Source organism: Argentina anserina, chromosome 3 (genome assembly GCF_933775445.1).
Source record: "Argentina anserina chromosome 3, drPotAnse1.1, whole genome shotgun sequence".
NCBI classification, from domain to species: domain Eukaryota; kingdom Viridiplantae; phylum Streptophyta; class Magnoliopsida; order Rosales; family Rosaceae; genus Argentina; species Argentina anserina.
This window is the reverse complement of record NC_065874.1, coordinates 18,974,499-19,001,315: the sequence shown is the minus strand read 5'-3', so window position 1 is coordinate 19,001,315 and position 26,817 is coordinate 18,974,499. Positions and strand designations below refer to the sequence as shown.

General features: G+C 38.3%; 3 protein-coding genes across 11 annotated transcripts; all 3 read left to right on the top strand.

The window, feature by feature from the left end:
* Positions 1–3,358: 3,358 nt before the first annotated feature.
* On the top strand, positions 3,359–3,844 carry LOC126787221 (E3 ubiquitin-protein ligase SINA-like 2). Its single transcript, XM_050513140.1, has one exon. The coding sequence runs from the start codon at positions 3,359–3,361 to the stop codon at positions 3,842–3,844; it is 486 nt and encodes a 161-aa protein (XP_050369097.1).
* Positions 3,845–6,813: 2,969 nt separating this feature from the next.
* LOC126789047 (E3 ubiquitin-protein ligase RHF2A) lies at positions 6,814–26,708 on the top strand. 9 transcript variants are annotated; one of them, XM_050515100.1, is made up of 9 exons: positions 6,814–6,964; positions 7,330–7,473; positions 22,097–22,143; positions 23,626–23,688; positions 23,774–23,882; positions 23,982–24,358; positions 24,458–24,565; positions 24,652–25,005; positions 26,409–26,708. In XM_050515100.1, exons 1-8 carry the CDS (start codon positions 6,959–6,961, stop codon positions 24,959–24,961), a joined length of 1,164 nt encoding a protein of 387 aa, XP_050371057.1. In that variant the 5' UTR covers positions 6,814–6,958; the 3' UTR covers positions 24,962–25,005; positions 26,409–26,708. The 9 variants fall into 9 exon arrangements, with proteins under 9 accessions (XP_050371057.1, XP_050371056.1, XP_050371058.1 ...); XM_050515099.1 differs by lacking the exon at positions 22,097–22,143 and adding an exon at positions 7,574–7,620; XM_050515101.1 differs by lacking the exons at positions 22,097–22,143; positions 23,626–23,688; positions 23,774–23,882; ... (1 more) ...; positions 24,458–24,565; positions 24,652–25,005 and adding exons at positions 7,574–7,620; positions 9,102–9,164; positions 9,250–9,358; ... (1 more) ...; positions 9,934–10,041; positions 10,128–10,481.
* LOC126789049 (E3 ubiquitin-protein ligase SINA-like 2) lies at positions 17,397–18,521 on the top strand. Its single transcript, XM_050515106.1, has one exon. It carries the CDS (start codon positions 17,880–17,882, stop codon positions 18,363–18,365), a length of 486 nt encoding a protein of 161 aa, XP_050371063.1. The 5' UTR covers positions 17,397–17,879; the 3' UTR covers positions 18,366–18,521.
* Positions 26,709–26,817: the final 109 nt, after the last annotated feature.

The following is a 26,817-nucleotide window of genomic DNA, read 5'->3' as shown; positions in this document are numbered from 1 at the left end:
CCCTAAACCTCGAGTATAGGGATCCAGAGTCCTAACAAAGCGGACTATTCGGTGCCATTAACACCTCCACCATTTCTGTGGTTGGAACAGGAACCTTCACTCCTACAAGATCATCCTCCTCCAGTTCAATAGCTTCCACCTGATTAGCAGTTCCTGACGTAGAATCTTATGAATCAAAGTTTAGATCCTTAACAACCTTGTATTGCTTCTTGGCCTTGTTAGTGCTACCACGATGGTGGCCACATTTCTTCGGAGATTTCCAAGCAATGCCAATTGAACCATCAGATCCTACCACAAAACCTAAATCCTCTGGCCCCAATGCAAGAGGGACAATTTCCAAACAGTGCTTTGTTCTCTTACCCGATGCTTGGGCTTCATCGTTCCTCTCACATCTAACACTTGCAGCCTTGGCCGGAAAAGGACAAGATGGAATCTCTCGGACTTGAATTTGGTGACGTTCCATCTGAACCAAAGTAGACAGAGTAGAACTAGGAGGAACAATGAGGCCAGGGTTTGTGTTACCTCAGAAGACCATCGACAGAGGGGCCGACGGAACTAGTTCAGCCTTGCCATGCAGTGGAGCTTCTTCAGCCTCGGCTGCTTCAATGGGGCAGGTAAGCCACCATGATTGATCATGGAGTAAAGTTTGCATTGACCAAGAAGCCTTTCATACTTGTATTGCACCATAATCACATCGGAGGGAGAAACCCTAAGGCGACGTTCAAGCTTGATGGGATCATGCAACGGTAAGACCAGCCGCACCTTAGGGCTTCCTCTAGCCACCGAGCCCGGGTCAACATGCAGTACCCTGCCTATCGTTTCTCTGACCAGTTGCGCCGTTGCATCAGTCATCAACACCGCTGGTAAACCCTTGATTTCGTCGCTGATAAATAATTATAGTTCGAGTGAGAAAACGAAAGTGTTCGAGTGATTAATTACTCGGGAATGTTACTGGAATATCAAGAGTTGACTTTTTATTTGTTTGGAATCTTAGAAAACTTCATTTATGAAAGTCGTGGAGCTCGTTGATACGAGTTCGTAGACATGTGGCACACGTTATTTGGAGATCGTATGAAGAAGCTATGACCAATGGAAGTTCGGATTCCGAAAATTTGAAGTATTAATAGAATTTTTCCTCCTTTAGAGTTTCATTTTGCGCAACCCCAGTTTTTCCTCTCCTCTTTCTCTCTCTCGCGCCTCCTTTAGAATCAAAGAAACCCGACTGACCCGACCCGACTTTTCCAGCAAACTCCGGTGGTCCCAAGTGCTGGCACCAGTCGGAAATTGTTTGCCTCCTCCGCACATCGTGTCCTCCGGTGGTGGCTTGCGCCATTTCGTGGCGGTCTGCATGCATCGAAACTCGAAAGTGACTACTGCGACCCGACTTCAACCTAGTTTCGTTTCTGACGGCCTTTGGTGGCGCAACCGTCCCAAGATGGTTCCCTTCGTCCCTGCGACCTTCTCTGCAGTGGTGGATGGATTTGTTTTACACCAGAAAAGGCAGATTGATAAGCAAAGTTCATGATGACGACCTAGATCCATGTTTGTTGATATCAGTTTTCTCCCGGTGTTGGCCCAAGATTAGTACCTCGTCGTGTCCTTCTGGTTTTCCTCATATGTCTTGAGCTTTAGCATCATCTTCTGGTTTCATTGCATTATATGTAAACATAATGCTAATTTCAGTAACTTGCTATGCAGTGAATGAGTGATTGGTTGCATTCATGGAAGCTGGAGAGTGGACTGGAGACTCATTTACAAGTTTATTCTCATGTTATTTGTTGCTTTGGACAGTTTGTTAATTTTGCTATTTGCTTTGGTTTGTAATTTGTATGGAAGATTGCTTCAGTTTGACACTTTCACTATTTGATCAAGCATTTTGTATCAGTTGTATGTTAGTTTATTTTGTTTGTTATAGGTGTTCTATATTAATACATGTACATATTGCCATAATCATCAAGAACTATTGTTGTTTATACAAAGTTTTAGCCACATGAAGTCAGGAACCAAATGGAACCGTTTAGGAACCGGAACCGTAACGGTTCCAAACGGTTCGGTTCCTAACGGTTCCTACTCTCAGAAATGCAAGAACCGAACTGTTTAAGTATCACGGTTCGGTTTACGGTTTTAAGTTTTTTTTACCATTTTAGAACCGTTAACAGCCCTATTCTTCATAATGAAAAGAGAAGATTAAAAATTTAGGAGATTAACCGACAAATGAGCAAACAAGAAAAAAAAATTGGGCCCTGGATCCAATGCAGGAGCACTGCTTGCCCTCCTAAAACCCTAACCCATTCTAAAGACCCTCCTAAAACCCTAACCCATTCTAAAGACATTGGATTATGAAGACGGATCAATGTTAAAATTGTACATGGCATTACGGTTCGGCTGCATTTTGACATCAATCTGTTCCAAGTTTGTACTCCCCTAACCTTCAAGAAGTTAAACCCTAATTGACAAGCAAACATTCGGAATTAATAAGACTGCTAAATGAGTCTTGTCTGCTTAAAACCATGTTTGGACCGTTTGGTGTCACTGGTACAAAATAAGGGCTAATCTTCACTATGCCATTCGTAAATGGTGTTACGGTGATTTGCTCTTTTATCCCTCGTAGTATCAAATATTTGTCTGTATTAGTACTAAAGACAACCCAAACGTGTAAACCCTTCCGGCATGAGTTCTCCGTTAATAATTTAAAAAAAAATTATATATACATATACATCTACATGTGTGTCCTCGTGTACGTAGGAATTCTATTGTCTAACACGTAGTCAACTCCTCTTCGGTTTCGTCTTCTCCCTCTCCCTCCCTCAGCTTCTCTGACTCTTCCAGCTGCCAGCAAGACCATATATACCAGTATATATCTCTATCGATCCATTCTCTATATATACAGACATAGTAAACTTTCTAGGAATTTTGAATCCTTCCGATAATCTCAGGAAGAAATATCGACAGAGATAGAGAGCTCCCATTAGATTCGTTCTTTCATCAACTGTCATCCCCGTCGGTTTCGCTTCTGTACACCCTTTACTCTCTCTCTCTCTCTCTCTCTCTCTCTCCACAAAAATAACCCGTTGGTTTAGTTGGGGCTTGGTCTTAGGGTTGGGTTCGATCACCGACAAGGTTTCTTCCTGGGAAAGTCTCTACAGTCTCTTCCCCTATGAAACAGGACGAATGATGAATCCAATCACATCCAATCCTCTCCATCCTCCTCCCCCCCACTCTTCCTCTTCTTCACCCTATTCATTTCAAATCCCCACAATGATCCGAGCCCTAAATTCTCTGTGATCTCCTCTCTTTGTCTCTCTCTCTCTCTCTCTCATCTGTTTTATTTTTTCCGACCCAACGTACGTACCCATTGATGACGGGGAAAGCTCTGCTGGATTCGCCGAACGCCTCCACGACGCCGCGACAGAAGCGGCGCGTGGGGGAGGTGGCCGGAGGGGTGGCGGCAGGGTGCGCGGCGGTGTGCTGCTGCTGCCCCTGCAGCATGATGAACCTGCTCATCTTGGCCGTCTACAAGGTCCCTCGTGGGATTTGTAAGAAGGCCTGGGCCATGACCAAGAAGAGCCACAACAAGAAGAACAAGCGACGCCGCCGCTGCAAGAAGGACCTGCTGCCCCGGCCCGCGTGGATCGGTGGAGACGGCGGCGTGTTGGAGAAGACGGACAGCGGTGGGGAAGATGATGACGATGATGATGGTGGTGAGTTGAAGAAGAAGGACGACGATGACGACGATGACGACGACGATTCGGAGGACGCCGCCTTCGAGAAGGAGATGTGGGACCGCTTTTACGGGGCCGGTTTTTGGAGAAGCTCTACGTCCGCGTCTAACAAAGAAACGTGATGTCGTTTTTCCTCCGTTTGGCTTTACGTACATACCCATGATCCGACATGTCGTTTTCTTGAGGTAATGACCACGTCCGTCCGGCTACTGAGAAAAATGTAATGTAAAATTGGTATCACTGTTTTCTTGTATGGATTTGCGAACCTTTTTGTTTTACATTATTATTTTTTGATCGAATTATTTTCATCAATGGTGGATTAAGGAAATTATATGAGTGGGGATAAAAAATGGATTAAGGAAATTATATGAGTGGGGACAAAAAATTATTTGTATATGCACAAAGCGTAAAATTTATTTTTTCTTCTAATATCTTTAAATTAGTTATGTCGATATTTTCCATCAAATTAAGTTTTTTCAAATTAATCTCTACACGTTTTTGTTTTTATCTTTCATTTTATGTAAGAGAAGATAATATCTTGCGTGATGTTCGTCTATAAAATATCACAACTGCAAATTTAAATAAAATAACAAACTACTTAAAAGTACCAGATAACAATTTAGTTTACAAATAACTCATTACTTAATTTGATAAAACAAATAAGAACCAAATTTTACAAATAAGAACCAAATGATAGCAAGTTACCACATGTCATAAATATTTTACTTTTTTACCTCTTTTTGACGCATAGTGTTTGCTACTATCAATGGAAAGCTTATCTGATACTGTCGATTATAAAAACTAACTGCTACTGTCGAGTTAAAAACTAGCTGCTACTGTCGACTTGGAAGACACATGCTACTGTTGGTTTGGAAGATACTTGCTACTATCGAGTATAAATCTAGCTGCTACCGTCGACTATAAATCTAGCTACTACTGTCGACTGAGAAACTAACTGTTACTGTGATTCTTGGTGAGCAAAATTCGAAATTTCAAAATTTCTCAAAACATATGCAATATGGTACTTAAATGAAAGGCTATGACATAAGGAACAACTTTATATATTGACACACCTCCAAATTACTGGTGGTTTGACCGGAAAACTTAAATTTGCCGGAAAAAAAATAAAAAAAATAAGGAGAGAAAAATTTGTTATATCTAGAAGTAGCATTTGATAATTTTCACGAAAATAAGGGTATTTTGGATATTTTTGTATTAATTAATTAATCATATTTGTTTTAATTATTCTTTGAGATTGAGCTTATGTCCTAATTTGTATAAGAAATATGAAAAATGAGTTTTTAGTTAATCTAAATGTGGTCTAGTACCGTTAAGTAATTTTCCAAAAATTCAACTAGTGAATACTAAATCAGAAAAGTTGAGTTTAAGGTTTTGAACTTTTTTCATGAACAATATTAGATCAACGTATAGAATGTTTCATTTATTTCTACTACTATAAAACAAGCACTTAAAACTTCATCAAATGATGAATTGTCAAATTTACCCCTCTATAATTTTATCCTTATATATAGATAGAAGAACAATATTGTAAAATTACACATATTTCACCAATATGTTTTGCCAAAACTATCATTTGTAGTAAACAAAATTACATAAAATGATTGTCTTTTAAGAATACATTTCAAATAAAATTATGAAAACATATACGATCAAAACACGTGCATCGCACGAATATGAAGCTAGTACTATACGATAAATGAGAAAGTTTGAATATTAAACCCGTCAACTATCAAGAGTTAGGGCATTTGGTTTTCATTGTCTTGAATTTTCTCTTTCAAATAATAATTGGTGTGAGTGTTTGTATTGCGATTATGAACACATATACAAAGTGAAAACACGGGTGACTGAGATAAGAGTTCCAACCCGATGTGATCATGTCATAGTCTGTTGCTCCCAAAACTAAAAATGTTAGATCTATTATATAATGAAGCTTCGCTAACATTGTTCTGGAGGATGATTAACAGGAGTTACGGTACACTGTACAGTACATCTTTTTGCTGAGATTCATTTCATCCCTAAATTTATAGCAATGCTGATCTTTTGGAAATGATCTCCGGTGGAGCTAAATTATACTGCCAATGCAGTAGTAAAGCTATCGAAATTGGGGTTGTGCAATGAATTGTGTGTGTTGATGAGCCCTTAACCTCCTTAGTTACCTTACTGTATGCTTCAACTCGTTTGTTTTCAGTGTTCTTCTATATGTTTGTTTGTCTCGTCCAACTATTAGCTATATGTTTTAGTTGAATTTGGTTATGCACTTGTAGCCTTTTGAAGTCATCTCAAACAAAAAACAAGATTTCGATATCGATTAATATCTGAAGTGTTATTCGTGACACCAAAAATGTTATCATAAACTACTTTATCGGACTTGAGTAAAAAGAAAAAGGGAAGCAAGAATTTTCCTAGGTCTATTTCCAAACCAACCGCAAGTGTGTGATTGATATTCTTGATGGAGGCACGAAAAACAGCAAACATGCTCACCTTAAACTCGATGTTAAATTGGTAATGGAGAATCATGCCAGGGTTTTAGAACCTTGACAACAATCATTGGCCTTTGAATTATGCCAGAAATGATCCTAAACCAATTCATTGCACATTTCACATTTGCACTAGACTTGGATAATTTTCTTATTTTGACTTCTTCCGCTTTGTTTAATTTCTTACGCCCAACTCTGTTATTTATTGTTAGAGTAGCGTAGCTTGATTAGTCTATATATCTCAAGAGACTTGCAGCAGCCCCATTCTAGAAACTGAAAATATGGGAAGAGGATTATGGACCTAGAGGGCACAGGTGGCCAAACTCAAACTCAAATTCAACAAGATGGGACAATATTGCTCTTGTTGCCCCAAACTGCACTCCATCATGTTTGGTTTGGAATCCAAGCACAAGACCTATTCCAATTCGTAAAACACGACAAATTATGGTTCCACACTTCCACGATCAGTAAAAAAAAAACAGAGAGGGACAGGTGAAACCGTGGGGGTAAAATGAATCGTCAAAGAATGAAAGGAACTCGGTGCGCAAAGTCCACGTGTCAACGCAGACCCTTAAACGCGACCCTTCTTCCCTTCCACACCGAAAGAGAGCTCTCTAATCCGCGCCTGCCTGCCTCCGTCTAAAAGTCATCGCTCTCTCTCTCTCTCTCTCTCTCTCTCTCTCTTTGGGTTTTCCCCTATCTCTGCAAATCAACCAATCTGAGATCGACTTTGTCTTCATGGAGGTAGTACCTTCTCACCTCTCTAAGTCTTCGCGATTCTACTCTTTAATTCCTCACCCGATGCTTTCCTATGTACTATGGTTTCCTATTTGCCGGAACTAGTTCTGTTGGATTTCGCTTAGTTTTGTCTCACTCTGTTTCTGAGTTGTTTCAGTTTATGTTCGATTTTTTTGGCGGTTTCGTTTGTTTGATACACTATTGTTGAGTTCAGTCTTTCATGTTCTTATCGTTGATGATTACGTTGTTTCTTGTTGTTAATTTGACTTGTAGAATTTCGAAATGTTTTTCTTGGTGACTTATAATATGTAAAGTTTGGGGAATTTGTTAATTTTTGTACATGCTAGTAATCCTAGATGAATGCGTTATAGGTTCCTCCTGGCATGGAAGAGAGCGGCAAGTCTGAGGCCAACTTGACCTCCGCAGCGGCTTTTGTGGAGGGTGGAATCCAGGAAGCTTGTGATGATGCTTGCAGTATATGCCTTGAGGCTTTCTGTGATAGTGATCCTTCCACGGTATGTAGATATGTGGAAAGGCTTTGTTTTTTTTTTTTTTTTGGGTTTTCAAGTTATTGGTTTGGTATCCATTTTAACCAATAGTGTTTCTCACCTGCAGTTGACTGGGTGCAAGCATGAATTTCATCTACAGTGCATTCTTGAATGGTATTTTGTTATATTCGTTTCTAATAGTAAATTTGGCTTTGTATTTTTCGGTCGGTATATAGTAAGATCTCCTTGATCTGAGACGAAAGTGAGAAAGATTTCTTGTATCTATGAAATGACCAAAAACTATGTGCTAGATTATGCTCAAGCTAAATTACCTTAATAGTCTAAGCTAATAGGGGCTAACCTTACTCTTTATATTTCAAAGAAAATGTGGTGCTCCTAGATAAAAGCATTTAGGTCAATCTGATTTATTCAAAGTAAAGGAAAAAAGAAAAAACTAAGTTTGATTTTGGTGAAACCACAAATTGCCATGTTATTGTTGGGATAACCACTCACTGCCACCCATCTAGGCACCTGCAAATATTGATCTAACTTTTAGCATATATTCTATGTATTATCAATTGTGGAAAGTCCTGATTGTCAATTCTGGTTGTTGAAGGCTTCAGATAGGGCCCCTTTTAGGTCAATTTGTATCTTGGGAATTGCTCCTAAATTTTGTGCACTAGATAGGTCTCTTCCAATCCACAAATCAGCTGGTGTATCATTACTGAACATTGAGAGATCCCCTGTTTTTTTTTTTTTTTTTTTTTTTTTTTACTTTTGGAAGACCATTCCATACAGCAGTCTTCACCCAATCATGAGTTCTAAAGCTTTCCTCATTTGGATACTCAATATATTGCCTTAATGTACCGCAGAAACTGATTGCAATGTTATTACTTCATACTTGCCATTGTTATGCTCTAGTATGTGTGCTGCATTGATGACTTGGAATTCTAAAGTTTTGGTTTTGTACATTTTCACGCCTTGTATGTCTTCCTCTTGTTGGCTAATATACAAAATCATATGTGCGTCTCTGTGAACGTGTAATTGTATTTATATAAATGTTTATTTTTATTGATCATTTTCTTATTAGGATCTCTTACCACATATTAGTTCCAGTATGAATCAAGGCAACACCTGCTAGTTGTGCTGATTCTTAGTTTAACTTAAAATGCTTGGCTTTCCTCAGTTTAGTGAATATTAAGAATGACAACGTATGAAGGAAGGTTGTTTGCCCGAGGTCTACAGACATGTAGCTATATACGATTAGTATGATACTCATATTTTGACCACTCTAGTTTGTTCAGCTACTCTCTATGTCTTTCATAAGATAATCGCTCTTTTCATCATTTCAAATATCAAATTAAATGTGGCCAATTCGACATTGCTTTGACAGGCCAGATTTAGAACCGCATAGCCCGTTTTAAACAAATGTAGTGACAGATTAGTTGTGTGCTCTATTATCTTTCCTTTTCCAAAGTTTATGTCCCTATTGCTCAAAGTGTTTATAGTGCTATTTCTAGTAACTGAAGTAGAATATGATAATGTTTTCTTGTCAGTTTGGAGTTTATGCTCAAAATTCATGAAAAACTTAAAGAGCTTCAATTGAATGATATTAAAATATTACTCTCAATTTGATATTTGTTTCAATTTTCTAGGTGTCAGAGAAGCTCTCAGTGCCCTATGTGCTGGCAGCCCATCAGCTTAAAAGATCCCACCAGGTTTATAATTTTTTCCTGGTCATTTCTGTTATTTCTTGCTACTATTGCTTGAAAAAAGTTTACTTAATTTTCTTCTCGTTTCCAGCCAGGAACTGTTTGAGGGTGTAGAACGCGAGAGAAGTGTTAGATCTAACCCACCTCGAAGTACTGCAATATTCCATCATCCAACTCTTGGCGATTTTGAACTACAACATGTGTGTACACGACCTTTGTACCATCCAATTCAGATCTAATATGAACCTATTTGAGCCGGATCATATTCAAAAGATCACATATTTTTGTCTCTGTTGCAGTTACCAGTGGGCGTGAATGATGCTGAACTTGAAGAGCGTATAATTCAACACTTAGCTGCTGCGGCTGCAATGGGTCGGGCTCGCCATATTGCCAGAAGGGAGGGCCAGAGAAATAGGTCATCAGGTCAAGGTCGCCCACAATTCCTGGTCTTCTCTACTCATCCTCCTGCCACAGCTTCTTCCTCCCCAGATCAGATGAGAGAGGGTGAGCAAGCTCCTTCCAATGCAGTAACTTCTCCATCGCCCCCTATGAATGCGGGAGAAGTAACTTCTCGAGTGACTACTTCAAGACCTTCCCAATCTGGTCATGTTTCTGCCTCAGCATCTGGATCAAGTGTCCCACTAAATAATCAACATGGGTCTTCCCTGACTACGAGGTGCTATGTGCTTCTGTTATTGATTAATGGGTGCATAAAATCACAACTTATTATGTTTTATGGTTAACTTACTATTATTCAAATGGTGATTTTTTATAGGAGGTCTCCTAGCCAGTCATCACCAAGTAGCCAAGATCGAGCTGGGCCATCAGATTTACAATCATTCTCAGAAAATCTGAAGGCTCGATTCAATGCAGTATCAATGAAGTATGCATGTACTTCAGTTCTTTTGTTTGAAATGTTTAATTATTACTCTTTATTCTTTTAAATGGGTGTAAATTTATTTCTGTTAGATACAAAGAGTCAATTTCAAAGAGCACAAGAGGTTGGAAGGAGAGATTGTTCTCTCGCAATAGTTCTGTTTCTGACGTTGGTCCTGAAGTTAGAAGGGAGGTTGATGATGGCATTGCAACAGTATCACGCATGATGGAGCATCTGGAAACAAGAGAAAATAATAGATTCAATGGTGCTTCTGGATCAGATAGTGTAAATAGTTCAGTTTCTGAATCAGAAAATAGGCGGATAGCAGAGAATGGTGGTCAAAATTCTTTGAGTGAGCAAAATATGCAAGCAACCTGTGCTGCAGGTTCTAGTTCAAATTAGAAGTTATTCGGCGATCGATTAAAGTTGAAGCAATTTCTTATAAGGTAAGGTATGCAATTATTTGTTTCTTTGTTGATACTACATTACTGAATTTTGAATTCTGCAGTTTAACTCTGTAATTGGATAGATTTTCTCTTTTTGTTTCCCTGTGACTTCTTGTGGTGAAATGTTATTGTACTTTCTTTCTGTAGGTTTTGTGTTTTTGTCTTGGTGTTTTCTAACGAAGTGCATACCCTATTTAGTGCTTAACATGTTCAGATGTATTGTATCTGAGTTTGTGTTTTCTTCTTCTCTGGATAATGCGGCGTAGTGTATTGGTACACCATTTGGTATAAGAAGATTGTAGGGATGGATTTTCTATCCAATCATAAATATGTACACACAACTGTCTAGGTCTGTGTTCCATGGAAGTAGATGTGTCAGTAATGTAAAATGCTCGGTACTTGTGTTCCTTCAGATGGATTTTATTTATCTCATCTCAACCCAAGGACTTATGCTCTAAAAACGTTTTTATGGCATAAAATAAAGTGTTTGTCCTTGATTTTTGTTTCATAAAGGAAACCCCTCCTCGTGCAACTTCAGTTTATATATGACAGATAAATCTGGTACTCTACAGGCAGGTATGAGGTTAGCGTGGTCTAGATTTAAAAAGGAACAGATAAATCTGGTACTCTACAGGCTTAATGATGTTCGCCTGTCTAGATTTAAGAAGGAATTCATATCTCTATATTCAGTCATGCTCCATCTTCCATGCCCAACGAGACTTGTGTGCAAGGAATCGATTCTAGTGTGGCTAATAATTTAGTTGCAGCAGCTACTCCTTTTCTATCCATGTGTTTTTGACCAACCATTGAATTGGGGAGGTTTTCATATTCTTGCACATTATTGAAAAATATTTCCTGGTCTGACAACATGTTATAAGAAAGCACTCACTGAGAGGGTAGATAAGGAAGAATGTTTATCAAATAATTTGGATCAATTTTCCTTCTCTTTTGGGATGTGGGTTGAATGGTTGATATTAAGGGTTCCACCAATCGCCAAACGTATGGTAAGGAACCCTTGGACCTCTTCTTTCTTTTTCGTGGAAAGTCAGCCTTTTGGGTAGAGATAATTTAAATCATCATTTTAGGTGAAAAAATCACTATATTGCGGCTGCCTAACCAGTAGGTCCTGTATTTTTCATAAATCTACTTTGTGCATTCGAATATTTTTACCTACTTATTAATGAAAACGAGATCTTCTTAATGCCATTTTATTTTGTTTTCAGTTCGTTGAATCTGTTCATCCCTGCTTTTTATGTAATTGTTGTGTGATTATTATTATTATTATTATTATTATTAATGTATGGGTTCCTAATATATGTTTAGCTTCAATTGTTGGCTGTTCTGCTGAGATTGCAATTGTTTGTGACGATTGTGAACTTATGAAAATTTCTATTTCATGGTAGGTGGAATTCTCTCTTTTCCATGCCAGTTCCCAGAAGTTATGGTTTGTCATGCTCTGCCATACACCGCTGGATTCTAGTGGATAATCCTTTTACATTTGGAAAGGGCATTGCTGAGTAAGATCTGATTCGTAATAAAGAAACTACAGAATGCTCTACTATTTAGATCTAGATATCATCATATGCTTGTAAATATGTTTATACCAGACTTATTTATGAAGACATTTTCACTTGTGCATTGACGGATTAGTTGTTTCTGAAGATTTTTGAATAATACATAAATGCTATACTATGTTGCCTTCTCATGTAAAATTCAACCATGCATCAAAACTCTTGTGTCCATTGGCTATTGTACTTCAATTTTGCTGTATGGAAGTCTACGAAAGCTTTATGAGACAAGTTTAGTTGGCTTGCGGAGCAAAATAATTCAAAGGAAAGCTAGCAAACTCTATTCAGAAGAATGCGGGGGGTTTCCAAATTTATGTACCAAATTTTGGATCCCAAGGTGTGGCATGTACCATAAGATCACTTCTAACTCGACAGTTTTTAATTTATCTTGGAAAAGTTTCACTGATTCATCAACTCGACGTCTCTAGTGTCCAAACTCTCATCGTCATATGGCAGCTCATGTCATAGACTGCATGGTGCATAACTTTCTGTGTCCTGCCTCTTCTGCACTCTTTACTGGGCAATATTCTGGATGCTTTCTTTATACAAATTTTTCAATTTCATTTGTTGTGTGTGAAGTCTGCTTAGGTTTACCCTGAGAAATTTGTGCTTCCGTTTTTGGGTGGATGATTATAAATACTGTTACGGGAGTTAAATTCGGGGGACCTAACCTCGTAGCTTTATATTTTGATGTGTCAGCTCATTGGGACCTGCACACAACACGAGTCAAAATCAAAGGGTCAGCGGTGCGCTGATCTTTGACACTCCGAAGCTTAAGTTAGAATCTGATACATAATTTAAGTTCGAGAGTTAATGACTTGGGAATACGTTACATTTTTTAGATGGTTTAAGCAGCCTATTTATAGGCGCATTGGGAGATGTGTCTAGCTCTTCCTTCAATGTAGGAATGTGCGCTAGAAACATAACGTCTTTATCATTTAGGCAAGCTACCGTGGGTGGCATTAATGGTGACACCCGAGCAAGCAGTGAGGCTATCAGACCGGATTGCCTGCCAGCTAGGCTCTAGGGTTCTGATCACCGGTCCGGCGGCCGAAATAGGAATACGGGGTGAGTTTTCACCGAGCTGATCGCTTGAGTCTATAGGCTACCCCTCCTATCCGCTTCTCTACTCTACAAGGTCTACTTTCTTCTTCCTTCAGACCGGGCCAAGCCATTAGGTTGTTTAAGTAGGTTGGGCTAGGTCGTTGCGCTCCTGCCACCTCTTGGCAAAGTAGGCTGATATTATCAATTATAATAATAATGAATTAAGCAAGCGGCTATAGTTAAATCACTACCATCTTTTCTAGGTTTGATATTGGAAGTCCTGCTTTTATTACTATTTCTGTTTTTCTCTACAAATGTAACTATCACTATAATTGTCACTTATTGCTTAAAATATAACTATCAATACAAATTTGAGAACGAAGATAACTGTCAATGCAACTAGTAATGTGATTATTCCAACAACTGATTACAGACAATTTCTCGTCCATGGCAGTCTGAAAGGTAAGGTTCTTACGGAAACACCATCGAGGTTTAATGTAATATCCCAAAAATTAGTATTTACTATTTAATACTCTAAGGTTATATTAACTTAGAATTAATTCAAGTTTTCTTCTAATATTTCTTTTTAGAAACCTATGATGCTAAGGCTATACTTTCAAAGATAGAAAATTTCTTTTTGTAAGTATTAGACCACGATTTGAATACGTTAGCTCATATTCTTGCGTATACTCGATACTTTGTAATCGAGTTTAAGACTAATACTAATAGTATTATCTTTTATGCATTATATTAGTGTTAGATAGTGCAAATATATTGAAAACCTTATGAAAATAATATACTAAATTCCTTTACTTTTTAGAATAACATATATAAATGTGTTTGTTATATCTACATATATATATATATATATAATCCTTATGCCAATATGTTTTAAACCTAGCTGATTTATTTTTATGTTTTACACCATCACACTTTTTTTTTCTTTGCCAACAACCACACTAACTAGTTAGGCCATCACTCAATATTAATTATTGAGAATGGTGGGTGAGAATTGAACTTTTTTGTTCCTTCTTGGCCTATTTATAGTTGTGAGTTGCCTCAAGTTTTCCTTCACACTTCAAAATCAGAAATAATGCAAGTCTAGAGTTCCCTTAGTTGATAGAAAACTCAACCATTCAATGTTTCTCAACCTAAAATTCTAGCCTTCACTCTTTATCTCTTAAACAAGTTTCTTCTTCACTAAAATAATCAAACTTTGGATCCGCATCAAAACTTTCATTTCACCCTTGAAACTTCAAGGTAAGTACATCTTACATCATTATAATCTTTTGTCTTTTAAGATTTATCAAAGTGCATAGCTAAGGATAAAATGGAAAAGACCATGTTTTGGTAAGAGTTATATTTTCGTATTTTATAACATCTGAGTTTGTCCATGGTGTATCTTTCGGATCCTAGTAACAAGTGAAACCCTAAACCTCGAGTATAGGGATCCAGAGTCCTAACAAAGCGGACTATTCGGTGCCATTAACACCTCCACCATTTCTGTGGTTGGAACAGGAACCTTCACTCCTACAAGATCATCCTCCTCCAGTTCAATAGCTTCCACCTGATTAGCAGTTCCTGACGTAGAATCTTATGAATCAAAGTTTAGATCCTTAACAACCTTGTATTGCTTCTTGGCCTTGTTAGTGCTACCACGATGGTGGCCACATTTCTTCGGAGATTTCCAAGCAATGCCAATTGAACCATCAGATCCTACCACAAAACCTAAATCCTCTGGCCCCAATGCAAGAGGGACAATTTCCAAACAGTGCTTTGTTCTCTTACCCGATGCTTGGGCTTCATCGTTCCTCTCACATCTAACACTTGCAGCCTTGGCCGGAAAAGGACAAGATGGAATCTCTCGGACTTGAATTTGGTGACGTTCCATCTGAACCAAAGTAGACAGAGTAGAACTAGGAGGAACAATGAGGCCAGGGTTTGTGTTACCTCAGAAGACCATCGACAGAGGGGCCGACGGAACTAGTTCAGCCTTGCCATGCAGTGGAGCTTCTTCAGCCTCGGCTGCTTCAATGGGGCAGGTAAGCCACCATGATTGATCATGGAGTAAAGTTTGCATTGACCAAGAAGCCTTTCATACTTGTATTGCACCATAATCACATCGGAGGGAGAAACCCTAAGGCGACGTTCAAGCTTGATGGGATCATGCAACGGTAAGACCAGCCGCACCTTAGGGCTTCCTCTAGCCACCGAGCCCGGGTCAACATGCAGTACCCTGCCTATCGTTTCTCTGACCAGTTGCGCCGTTGCATCAGTCATCAACACCGCTGGTAAACCCTTGATTTCGTCGCTGATAAATAATTATAGTTCGAGTGAGAAAACGAAAGTGTTCGAGTGATTAATTACTCGGGAATGTTACTGGAATATCAAGAGTTGACTTTTTATTTGTTTGGAATCTTAGAAAACTTCATTTATGAAAGTCGTGGAGCTCGTTGATACGAGTTCGTAGACATGTGGCACACGTTATTTGGAGATCGTATGAAGAAGCTATGACCAATGGAAGTTCGGATTCCGAAAATTTGAAGTATTAATAGAATTTTTCCTCCTTTAGAGTTTCATTTTGCGCAACCCCAGTTTTTCCTCTCCTCTTTCTCTCTCTCGCGCCTCCTTTAGAATCAAAGAAACCCGACTGACCCGACCCGACTTTTCCAGCAAACTCCGGTGGTCCCAAGTGCTGGCACCAGTCGGAAATTGTTTGCCTCCTCCGCACATCGTGTCCTCCGGTGGTGGCTTGCGCCATTTCGTGGCGGTCTGCATGCATCGAAACTCGAAAGTGACTACTGCGACCCGACTTCAACCTAGTTTCGTTTCTGACGGCCTTTGGTGGCGCAACCGTCCCAAGATGGTTCCCTTCGTCCCTGCGACCTTCTCTGCAGTGGTGGATGGATTTGTTTTACACCAGAAAAGGCAGATTGATAAGCAAAGTTCATGATGACGACCTAGATCCATGTTTGTTGATATCAGTTTTCTCCCGGTGTTGGCCCAAGATTAGTACCTCGTCGTGTCCTTCTGGTTTTCCTCATATGTCTTGAGCTTTAGCATCATCTTCTGGTTTCATTGCATTATATGTAAACATAATGCTAATTTCAGTAACTTGCTATGCAGTGAATGAGTGATTGGTTGCATTCATGGAAGCTGGAGAGTGGACTGGAGACTCATTTACAAGTTTATTCTCATGTTATTTGTTGCTTTGGACAGTTTGTTAATTTTGCTATTTGCTTTGGTTTGTAATTTGTATGGAAGATTGCTTCAGTTTGACACTTTCACTATTTGATCAAGCATTTTGTATCAGTTGTATGTTAGTTTATTTTGTTTGTTATAGGTGTTCTATATTAATACATGTACATATTGCCATAATCATCAAGAACTATTGTTGTTTATACAAAGTTTTAGCCACATGAAGTCAGGAACCAAATGGAACCGTTTAGGAACCGGAACCGTAACGGTTCCAAACGGTTCGGTTCCTAACGGTTCCTACTCTCAGAAATGCAAGAACCGAACTGTTTAAGTATCACGGTTCGGTTTACGGTTTTAAGTTTTTTTTACCATTTTAGAACCGTTAACCGCCCTATTCTTCATAATGAAAAGAGAAGATTAAAAATTTAGGAGATTAACCGACAAATGAGCAAACAAGAAAAAAAAATTGGGCCCTGGATCCAATGCAGGAGCACTGCTTGCCCTCCTAAAACCCTAACCCATTCTAAAGACCCTCCTAAAACCCTAACCCATTCTAAAGACATTGGATTATGAAGACGGATCAATGTTAAAATTGTACATGGCATTACGGTTCGGCTGCATTTTGACATCAATCTGTTCCAAGTTTGTACTCCCCTAACCTTCAAGAAGTTAAACCCTAATTGACAAGCAAACATTCGGAATTAATAAGACTGCTAAATGAGTCTTGTCTGCTTAAAACCATGTTTGGACCGTTTGGTGTCACTGGTACAAAATAAGGGCTAATCTTCACTATGCCATTCGTAAATGGTGTTACGGTGATTTGCTCTTTTATCCCTCGTAGTATCAAATATTTGTCTGTATTAGTACTAAAGACAACCCAAACGTGTAAACCCTTCCGGCATGAGTTCTCCGTTAATAATTTAAAAAAAAATTATATATACATATACATCTACATGTGTGTCCTCGTGTACGTAGGAATTCTATTGTCTAACACGTAGTCAACTCCTCTTCGGTTTCGTCTTCTCCCTCTCCCTCCCTCAGCTTCTCTGACTCTTCCAGCTGCCAGCAAGACCATATATACCAGTATATATCTCTATCGATCCATTCTCTATATATACAGACATAGTAAACTTTCTAGGAATTTTGAATCCTTCCGATAATCTCAGGAAGAAATATCGACAGAGATAGAGAGCTCCCATTAGATTCGTTCTTTCATCAACTGTCATCCCCGTCGGTTTCGCTTCTGTACACCCTTTACTCTCTCTCTCTCTCTCTCTCTCTCTCTCCACAAAAATAACCCGTTGGTTTAGTTGGGGCTTGGTCTTAGGGTTGGGTTCGATCACCGACAAGGTTTCTTCCTGGGAAAGTCTCTACAGTCTCTTCCCCTATGAAACAGGACGAATGATGAATCCAATCACATCCAATCCTCTCCATCCTCCTCCCCCCCACTCTTCCTCTTCTTCACCCTATTCATTTCAAATCCCCACAATGATCCGAGCCCTAAATTCTCTGTGATCTCCTCTCTTTGTCTCTCTCTCTCTCTCTCTCATCTGTTTTATTTTTTCCGACCCAACGTACGTACCCATTGATGACGGGGAAAGCTCTGCTGGATTCGCCGAACGCCTCCACGACGCCGCGACAGAAGCGGCGCGTGGGGGAGGTGGCCGGAGGGGTGGCGGCAGGGTGCGCGGCGGTGTGCTGCTGCTGCCCCTGCAGCATGATGAACCTGCTCATCTTGGCCGTCTACAAGGTCCCTCGTGGGATTTGTAAGAAGGCCTGGGCCATGACCAAGAAGAGCCACAACAAGAAGAACAAGCGACGCCGCCGCTGCAAGAAGGACCTGCTGCCCCGGCCCGCGTGGATCGGTGGAGACGGCGGCGTGTTGGAGAAGACGGACAGCGGTGGGGAAGATGATGACGATGATGATGGTGGTGAGTTGAAGAAGAAGGACGACGATGACGACGATGACGACGACGATTCGGAGGACGCCGCCTTCGAGAAGGAGATGTGGGACCGCTTTTACGGGGCCGGTTTTTGGAGAAGCTCTACGTCCGCGTCTAACAAAGAAACGTGATGTCGTTTTTCCTCCGTTTGGCTTTACGTACATACCCATGATCCGACATGTCGTTTTCTTGAGGTAATGACCACGTCCGTCCGGCTACTGAGAAAAATGTAATGTAAAATTGGTATCACTGTTTTCTTGTATGGATTTGCGAACCTTTTTGTTTTACATTATTATTTTTTGATCGAATTATTTTCATCAATGGTGGATTAAGGAAATTATATGAGTGGGGATAAAAAATGGATTAAGGAAATTATATGAGTGGGGACAAAAAATTATTTGTATATGCACAAAGCGTAAAATTTATTTTTTCTTCTAATATCTTTAAATTAGTTATGTCGATATTTTCCATCAAATTAAGTTTTTTCAAATTAATCTCTACACGTTTTTGTTTTTATCTTTCATTTTATGTAAGAGAAGATAATATCTTGCGTGATGTTCGTCTATAAAATATCACAACTGCAAATTTAAATAAAATAACAAACTACTTAAAAGTACCAGATAACAATTTAGTTTACAAATAACTCATTACTTAATTTGATAAAACAAATAAGAACCAAATTTTACAAATAAGAACCAAATGATAGCAAGTTACCACATGTCATAAATATTTTACTTTTTTACCTCTTTTTGACGCATAGTGTTTGCTACTATCAATGGAAAGCTTATCTGATACTGTCGATTATAAAAACTAACTGCTACTGTCGAGTTAAAAACTAGCTGCTACTGTCGACTTGGAAGACACATGCTACTGTTGGTTTGGAAGATACTTGCTACTATCGAGTATAAATCTAGCTGCTACCGTCGACTATAAATCTAGCTACTACTGTCGACTGAGAAACTAACTGTTACTGTGATTCTTGGTGAGCAAAATTCGAAATTTCAAAATTTCTCAAAACATATGCAATATGGTACTTAAATGAAAGGCTATGACATAAGGAACAACTTTATATATTGACACACCTCCAAATTACTGGTGGTTTGACCGGAAAACTTAAATTTGCCGGAAAAAAAATAAAAAAAATAAGGAGAGAAAAATTTGTTATATCTAGAAGTAGCATTTGATAATTTTCACGAAAATAAGGGTATTTTGGATATTTTTGTATTAATTAATTAATCATATTTGTTTTAATTATTCTTTGAGATTGAGCTTATGTCCTAATTTGTATAAGAAATATGAAAAATGAGTTTTTAGTTAATCTAAATGTGGTCTAGTACCGTTAAGTAATTTTCCAAAAATTCAACTAGTGAATACTAAATCAGAAAAGTTGAGTTTAAGGTTTTGAACTTTTTTCATGAACAATATTAGATCAACGTATAGAATGTTTCATTTATTTCTACTACTATAAAACAAGCACTTAAAACTTCATCAAATGATGAATTGTCAAATTTACCCCTCTATAATTTTATCCTTATATATAGATAGAAGAACAATATTGTAAAATTACACATATTTCACCAATATGTTTTGCCAAAACTATCATTTGTAGTAAACAAAATTACATAAAATGATTGTCTTTTAAGAATACATTTCAAATAAAATTATGAAAACATATACGATCAAAACACGTGCATCGCACGAATATGAAGCTAGTACTATACGATAAATGAGAAAGTTTGAATATTAAACCCGTCAACTATCAAGAGTTAGGGCATTTGGTTTTCATTGTCTTGAATTTTCTCTTTCAAATAATAATTGGTGTGAGTGTTTGTATTGCGATTATGAACACATATACAAAGTGAAAACACGGGTGACTGAGATAAGAGTTCCAACCCGATGTGATCATGTCATAGTCTGTTGCTCCCAAAACTAAAAATGTTAGATCTATTATATAATGAAGCTTCGCTAACATTGTTCTGGAGGATGATTAACAGGAGTTACGGTACACTGTACAGTACATCTTTTTGCTGAGATTCATTTCATCCCTAAATTTATAGCAATGCTGATCTTTTGGAAATGATCTCCGGTGGAGCTAAATTATACTGCCAATGCAGTAGTAAAGCTATCGAAATTGGGGTTGTGCAATGAATTGTGTGTGTTGATGAGCCCTTAACCTCCTTAGTTACCTTACTGTATGCTTCAACTCGTTTGTTTTCAGTGTTCTTCTATATGTTTGTTTGTCTCGTCCAACTATTAGCTATATGTTTTAGTTGAATTTGGTTATGCACTTGTAGCCTTTTGAAGTCATCTCAAACAAAAAACAAGATTTCGATATCGATTAATATCTGAAGTGTTATTCGTGACACCAAAAATGTTATCATAAACTACTTTATCGGACTTGAGTAAAAAGAAAAAGGGAAGCAAGAATTTTCCTAGGTCTATTTCCAAACCAACCGCAAGTGTGTGATTGATATTCTTGATGGAGGCACGAAAAACAGCAAACATGCTCACCTTAAACTCGATGTTAAATTGGTAATGGAGAATCATGCCAGGGTTTTAGAACCTTGACAACAATCATTGGCCTTTGAATTATGCCAGAAATGATCCTAAACCAATTCATTGCACATTTCACATTTGCACTAGACTTGGATAATTTTCTTATTTTGACTTCTTCCGCTTTGTTTAATTTCTTACGCCCAACTCTGTTATTTATTGTTAGAGTAGCGTAGCTTGATTAGTCTATATATCTCAAGAGACTTGCAGCAGCCCCATTCTAGAAACTGAAAATATGGGAAGAGGATTATGGACCTAGAGGGCACAGGTGGCCAAACTCAAACTCAAATTCAACAAGATGGGACAATATTGCTCTTGTTGCCCCAAACTGCACTCCATCATGTTTGGTTTGGAATCCAAGCACAAGACCTATTCCAATTCGTAAAACACGACAAATTATGGTTCCACACTTCCACGATCAGTAAAAAAAAAACAGAGAGGGACAGGTGAAACCGTGGGGGTAAAATGAATCGTCAAAGAATGAAAGGAACTCGGTGCGCAAAGTCCACGTGTCAACGCAGACCCTTAAACGCGACCCTTCTTCCCTTCCACACCGAAAGAGAGCTCTCTAATCCGCGCCTGCCTGCCTCCGTCTAAAAGTCATCGCTCTCTCTCTCTCTCTCTCTCTCTCTCTCTCTCTTTGGGTTTTCCCCTATCTCTGCAAATCAACCAATCTGAGATCGACTTTGTCTTCATGGAGGTAGTACCTTCTCACCTCTCTAAGTCTTCGCGATTCTACTCTTTAATTCCTCACCCGATGCTTTCCTATGTACTATGGTTTCCTATTTGCCGGAACTAGTTCTGTTGGATTTCGCTTAGTTTTGTCTCACTCTGTTTCTGAGTTGTTTCAGTTTATGTTCGATTTTTTTGGCGGTTTCGTTTGTTTGATACACTATTGTTGAGTTCAGTCTTTCATGTTCTTATCGTTGATGATTACGTTGTTTCTTGTTGTTAATTTGACTTGTAGAATTTCGAAATGTTTTTCTTGGTGACTTATAATATGTAAAGTTTGGGGAATTTGTTAATTTTTGTACATGCTAGTAATCCTAGATGAATGCGTTATAGGTTCCTCCTGGCATGGAAGAGAGCGGCAAGTCTGAGGCCAACTTGACCTCCGCAGCGGCTTTTGTGGAGGGTGGAATCCAGGAAGCTTGTGATGATGCTTGCAGTATATGCCTTGAGGCTTTCTGTGATAGTGATCCTTCCACGGTATGTAGATATGTGGAAAGGCTTTGTTTTTTTTTTTTTTTTGGGTTTTCAAGTTATTGGTTTGGTATCCATTTTAACCAATAGTGTTTCTCACCTGCAGTTGACTGGGTGCAAGCATGAATTTCATCTACAGTGCATTCTTGAATGGTATTTTGTTATATTCGTTTCTAATAGTAAATTTGGCTTTGTATTTTTCGGTCGGTATATAGTAAGATCTCCTTGATCTGAGACGAAAGTGAGAAAGATTTCTTGTATCTATGAAATGACCAAAAACTATGTGCTAGATTATGCTCAAGCTAAATTACCTTAATAGTCTAAGCTAATAGGGGCTAACCTTACTCTTTATATTTCAAAGAAAATGTGGTGCTCCTAGATAAAAGCATTTAGGTCAATCTGATTTATTCAAAGTAAAGGAAAAAAGAAAAAACTAAGTTTGATTTTGGTGAAACCACAAATTGCCATGTTATTGTTGGGATAACCACTCACTGCCACCCATCTAGGCACCTGAAAATATTGATCTAACTTTTAGCATATATTCTATGTATTATCAATTGTGGAAAGTCCTGATTGTCAATTCTGGTTGTTGAAGGCTTCAGATAGGGCCCCTTTTAGGTCAATTTGTATCTTGGGAATTGCTCCTAAATTTTGTGCACTAGATAGGTCTCTTCCAATCCACAAATCAGCTGGTGTATCATTACTGAACATTGAGAGATCCCCTGTTTTTTTTTTTTTTTTTTTTTTTTTTTTACTTTTGGAAGACCATTCCATACAGCAGTCTTCACCCAATCATGAGTTCTAAAGCTTTCCTCATTTGGATACTCAATATATTGCCTTAATGTACCGCAGAAACTGATTGCAATGTTATTACTTCATACTTGCCATTGTTATGCTCTAGTATGTGTGCTGCATTGATGACTTGGAATTCTAAAGTTTTGGTTTTGTACATTTTCACGCCTTGTATGTCTTCCTCTTGTTGGCTAATATACAAAATCATATGTGCGTCTCTGTGAACGTGTAATTGTATTTATATAAATGTTTATTTTTATTGATCATTTTCTTATTAGGATCTCTTACCACATATTAGTTCCAGTATGAATCAAGGCAACACCTGCTAGTTGTGCTGATTCTTAGTTTAACTTAAAATGCTTGGCTTTCCTCAGTTTAGTGAATATTAAGAATGACAACGTATGAAGGAAGGTTGTTTGCCCGAGGTCTACAGACATGTAGCTATATACGATTAGTATGATACTCATATTTTGACCACTCTAGTTTGTTCAGCTACTCTCTATGTCTTTCATAAGATAATCGCTCTTTTCATCATTTCAAATATCAAATTAAATGTGGCCAATTCGACATTGCTTTGACAGGCCAGATTTAGAACCGCATAGCCCGTTTTAAACAAATGTAGTGACAGATTAGTTGTGTGCTCTATTATCTTTCCTTTTCCAAAGTTTATGTCCCTATTGCTCAAAGTGTTTATAGTGCTATTTCTAGTAACTGAAGTAGAATATGATAATGTTTTCTTGTCAGTTTGGAGTTTATGCTCAAAATTCATGAAAAACTTAAAGAGCTTCAATTGAATGATATTAAAATATTACTCTCAATTTGATATTTGTTTCAATTTTCTAGGTGTCAGAGAAGCTCTCAGTGCCCTATGTGCTGGCAGCCCATCAGCTTAAAAGATCCCACCAGGTTTATAATTTTTTCCTGGTCATTTCTGTTATTTCTTGCTACTATTGCTTGAAAAAAGTTTACTTAATTTTCTTCTCGTTTCCAGCCAGGAACTGTTTGAGGGTGTAGAACGCGAGAGAAGTGTTAGATCTAACCCACCTCGAAGTACTGCAATATTCCATCATCCAACTCTTGGCGATTTTGAACTACAACATGTGTGTACACGACCTTTGTACCATCCAATTCAGATCTAATATGAACCTATTTGAGCCGGATCATATTCAAAAGATCACATATTTTTGTCTCTGTTGCAGTTACCAGTGGGCGTGAATGATGCTGAACTTGAAGAGCGTATAATTCAACACTTAGCTGCTGCGGCTGCAATGGGTCGGGCTCGCCATATTGCCAGAAGGGAGGGCCAGAGAAATAGGTCATCAGGTCAAGGTCGCCCACAATTCCTGGTCTTCTCTACTCATCCTCCTGCCACAGCTTCTTCCTCCCCAGATCAGATGAGAGAGGGTGAGCAAGCTCCTTCCAATGCAGTAACTTCTCCATCGCCCCCTATGAATGCGGGAGAAGTAACTTCTCGAGTGACTACTTCAAGACCTTCCCAATCTGGTCATGTTTCTGCCTCAGCATCTGGATCAAGTGTCCCACTAAATAATCAACATGGGTCTTCCCTGACTACGAGGTGCTATGTGCTTCTGTTATTGATTAATGGGTGCATAAAATCACAACTTATTATGTTTTATGGTTAACTTACTATTATTCAAATGGTGATTTTTTATAGGAGGTCTCCTAGCCAGTCATCACCAAGTAGCCAAGATCGAGCTGGGCCATCAGATTTACAATCATTCTCAGAAAATCTGAAGGCTCGATTCAATGCAGTATCAATGAAGTATGCATGTACTTCAGTTCTTTTGTTTGAAATGTTTAATTATTACTCTTTATTCTTTTAAATGGGTGTAAATTTATTTCTGTTAGATACAAAGAGTCAATTTCAAAGAGCACAAGAGGTTGGAAGGAGAGATTGTTCTCTCGCAATAGTTCTGTTTCTGACGTTGGTCCTGAAGTTAGAAGGGAGGTTGATGATGGCATTGCAACAGTATCACGCATGATGGAGCATCTGGAAACAAGAGAAAATAATAGATTCAATGGTGCTTCTGGATCAGATAGTGTAAATAGTTCAGTTTCTGAATCAGAAAATAGGCGGATAGCAGAGAATGGTGGTCAAAATTCTTTGAGTGAGCAAAATATGCAAGCAACCTGTGCTGCAGGTTCTAGTTCAAATTAGAAGTTATTCGGCGATCGATTAAAGTTGAAGCAATTTCTTATAAGGTAAGGTATGCAATTATTTGTTTCTTTGTTGATACTACATTACTGAATTTTGAATTCTGCAGTTTAACTCTGTAATTGGATAGATTTTCTCTTTTTGTTTCCCTGTGACTTCTTGTGGTGAAATGTTATTGTACTTTCTTTCTGTAGGTTTTGTGTTTTTGTCTTGGTGTTTTCTAACGAAGTGCATACCCTATTTAGTGCTTAACATGTTCAGATGTATTGTATCTGAGTTTGTGTTTTCTTCTTCTCTGGATAATGCGGCGTAGTGTATTGGTACACCATTTGGTATAAGAAGATTGTAGGGATGGATTTTCTATCCAATCATAAATATGTACACACAACTGTCTAGGTCTGTGTTCCATGGAAGTAGATGTGTCAGTAATGTAAAATGCTCGGTACTTGTGTTCCTTCAGATGGATTTTATTTATCTCATCTCAACCCAAGGACTTATGCTCTAAAAACGTTTTTATGGCATAAAATAAAGTGTTTGTCCTTGATTTTTGTTTCATAAAGGAAACCCCTCCTCGTGCAACTTCAGTTTATATATGACAGATAAATCTGGTACTCTACAGGCAGGTATGAGGTTAGCGTGGTCTAGATTTAAAAAGGAACAGATAAATCTGGTACTCTACAGGCTTAATGATGTTCGCCTGTCTAGATTTAAGAAGGAATTCATATCTCTATATTCAGTCATGCTCCATCTTCCATGCCCAACGAGACTTGTGTGCAAGGAATCGATTCTAGTGTGGCTAATAATTTAGTTGCAGCAGCTACTCCTTTTCTATCCATGTGTTTTTGACCAACCATTGAATTGGGGAGGTTTTCATATTCTTGCACATTATTGAAAAATATTTCCTGGTCTGACAACATGTTATAAGAAAGCACTCACTGAGAGGGTAGATAAGGAAGAATGTTTATCAAATAATTTGGATCAATTTTCCTTCTCTTTTGGGATGTGGGTTGAATGGTTGATATTAAGGGTTCCACCAATCGCCAAACGTATGGTAAGGAACCCTTGGACCTCTTCTTTCTTTTTCGTGGAAAGTCAGCCTTTTGGGTAGAGATAATTTAAATCATCATTTTAGGTGAAAAAATCACTATATTGCGGCTGCCTAACCAGTAGGTCCTGTATTTTTCATAAATCTACTTTGTGCATTCGAATATTTTTACCTACTTATTAATGAAAACGAGATCTTCTTAATGCCATTTTATTTTGTTTTCAGTTCGTTGAATCTGTTCATCCCTGCTTTTTATGTAATTGTTGTGTGATTATTATTATTATTATTATTATTATTAATGTATGGGTTCCTAATATATGTTTAGCTTCAATTGTTGGCTGTTCTGCTGAGATTGCAATTGTTTGTGACGATTGTGAACTTATGAAAATTTCTATTTCATGGTAGGTGGAATTCTCTCTTTTCCATGCCAGTTCCCAGAAGTTATGGTTTGTCATGCTCTGCCATACACCGCTGGATTCTAGTGGATAATCCTTTTACATTTGGAAAGGGCATTGCTGAGTAAGATCTGATTCGTAATAAAGAAACTACAGAATGCTCTACTATTTAGATCTAGATATCATCATATGCTTGTAAATATGTTTATACCAGACTTATTTATGAAGACATTTTCACTTGTGCATTGACGGATTAGTTGTTTCTGAAGATTTTTGAATAATACATAAATGCTATACTATGTTGCCTTCTCATGTAAAATTCAACCATGCATCAAAACTCTTGTGTCCATTGGCTATTGTACTTCAATTTTGCTGTATGGAAGTCTACGAAAGCTTTATGAGACAAGTTTAGTTGGCTT

What these genes read in the sequence shown, in the direction of transcription:
- LOC126787221 (XM_050513140.1), top strand. Translation starts at nt 3,359, where the DNA reads ATGACGGGGAAAGCTCTGCTGGATTCGCCGAACGCCTCCACGACGCCG.
- LOC126789047 (XM_050515100.1), top strand. An exon ending in CTACAGTGCATTCTTGAATG is followed by an intron (nt 22,144 to 23,625) that starts GTATTTTGTTAT and finishes TCAATTTTCTAG; the next exon opens with GTGTCAGAGAAGCTCTCAGT. An exon ending in GGGTCTTCCCTGACTACGAG is followed by an intron (nt 24,359 to 24,457) that starts GTGCTATGTGCT and finishes GATTTTTTATAG; the next exon opens with GAGGTCTCCTAGCCAGTCAT.
- LOC126789049 (XM_050515106.1), top strand. Translation starts at nt 17,880, where the DNA reads ATGACGGGGAAAGCTCTGCTGGATTCGCCGAACGCCTCCACGACGCCG.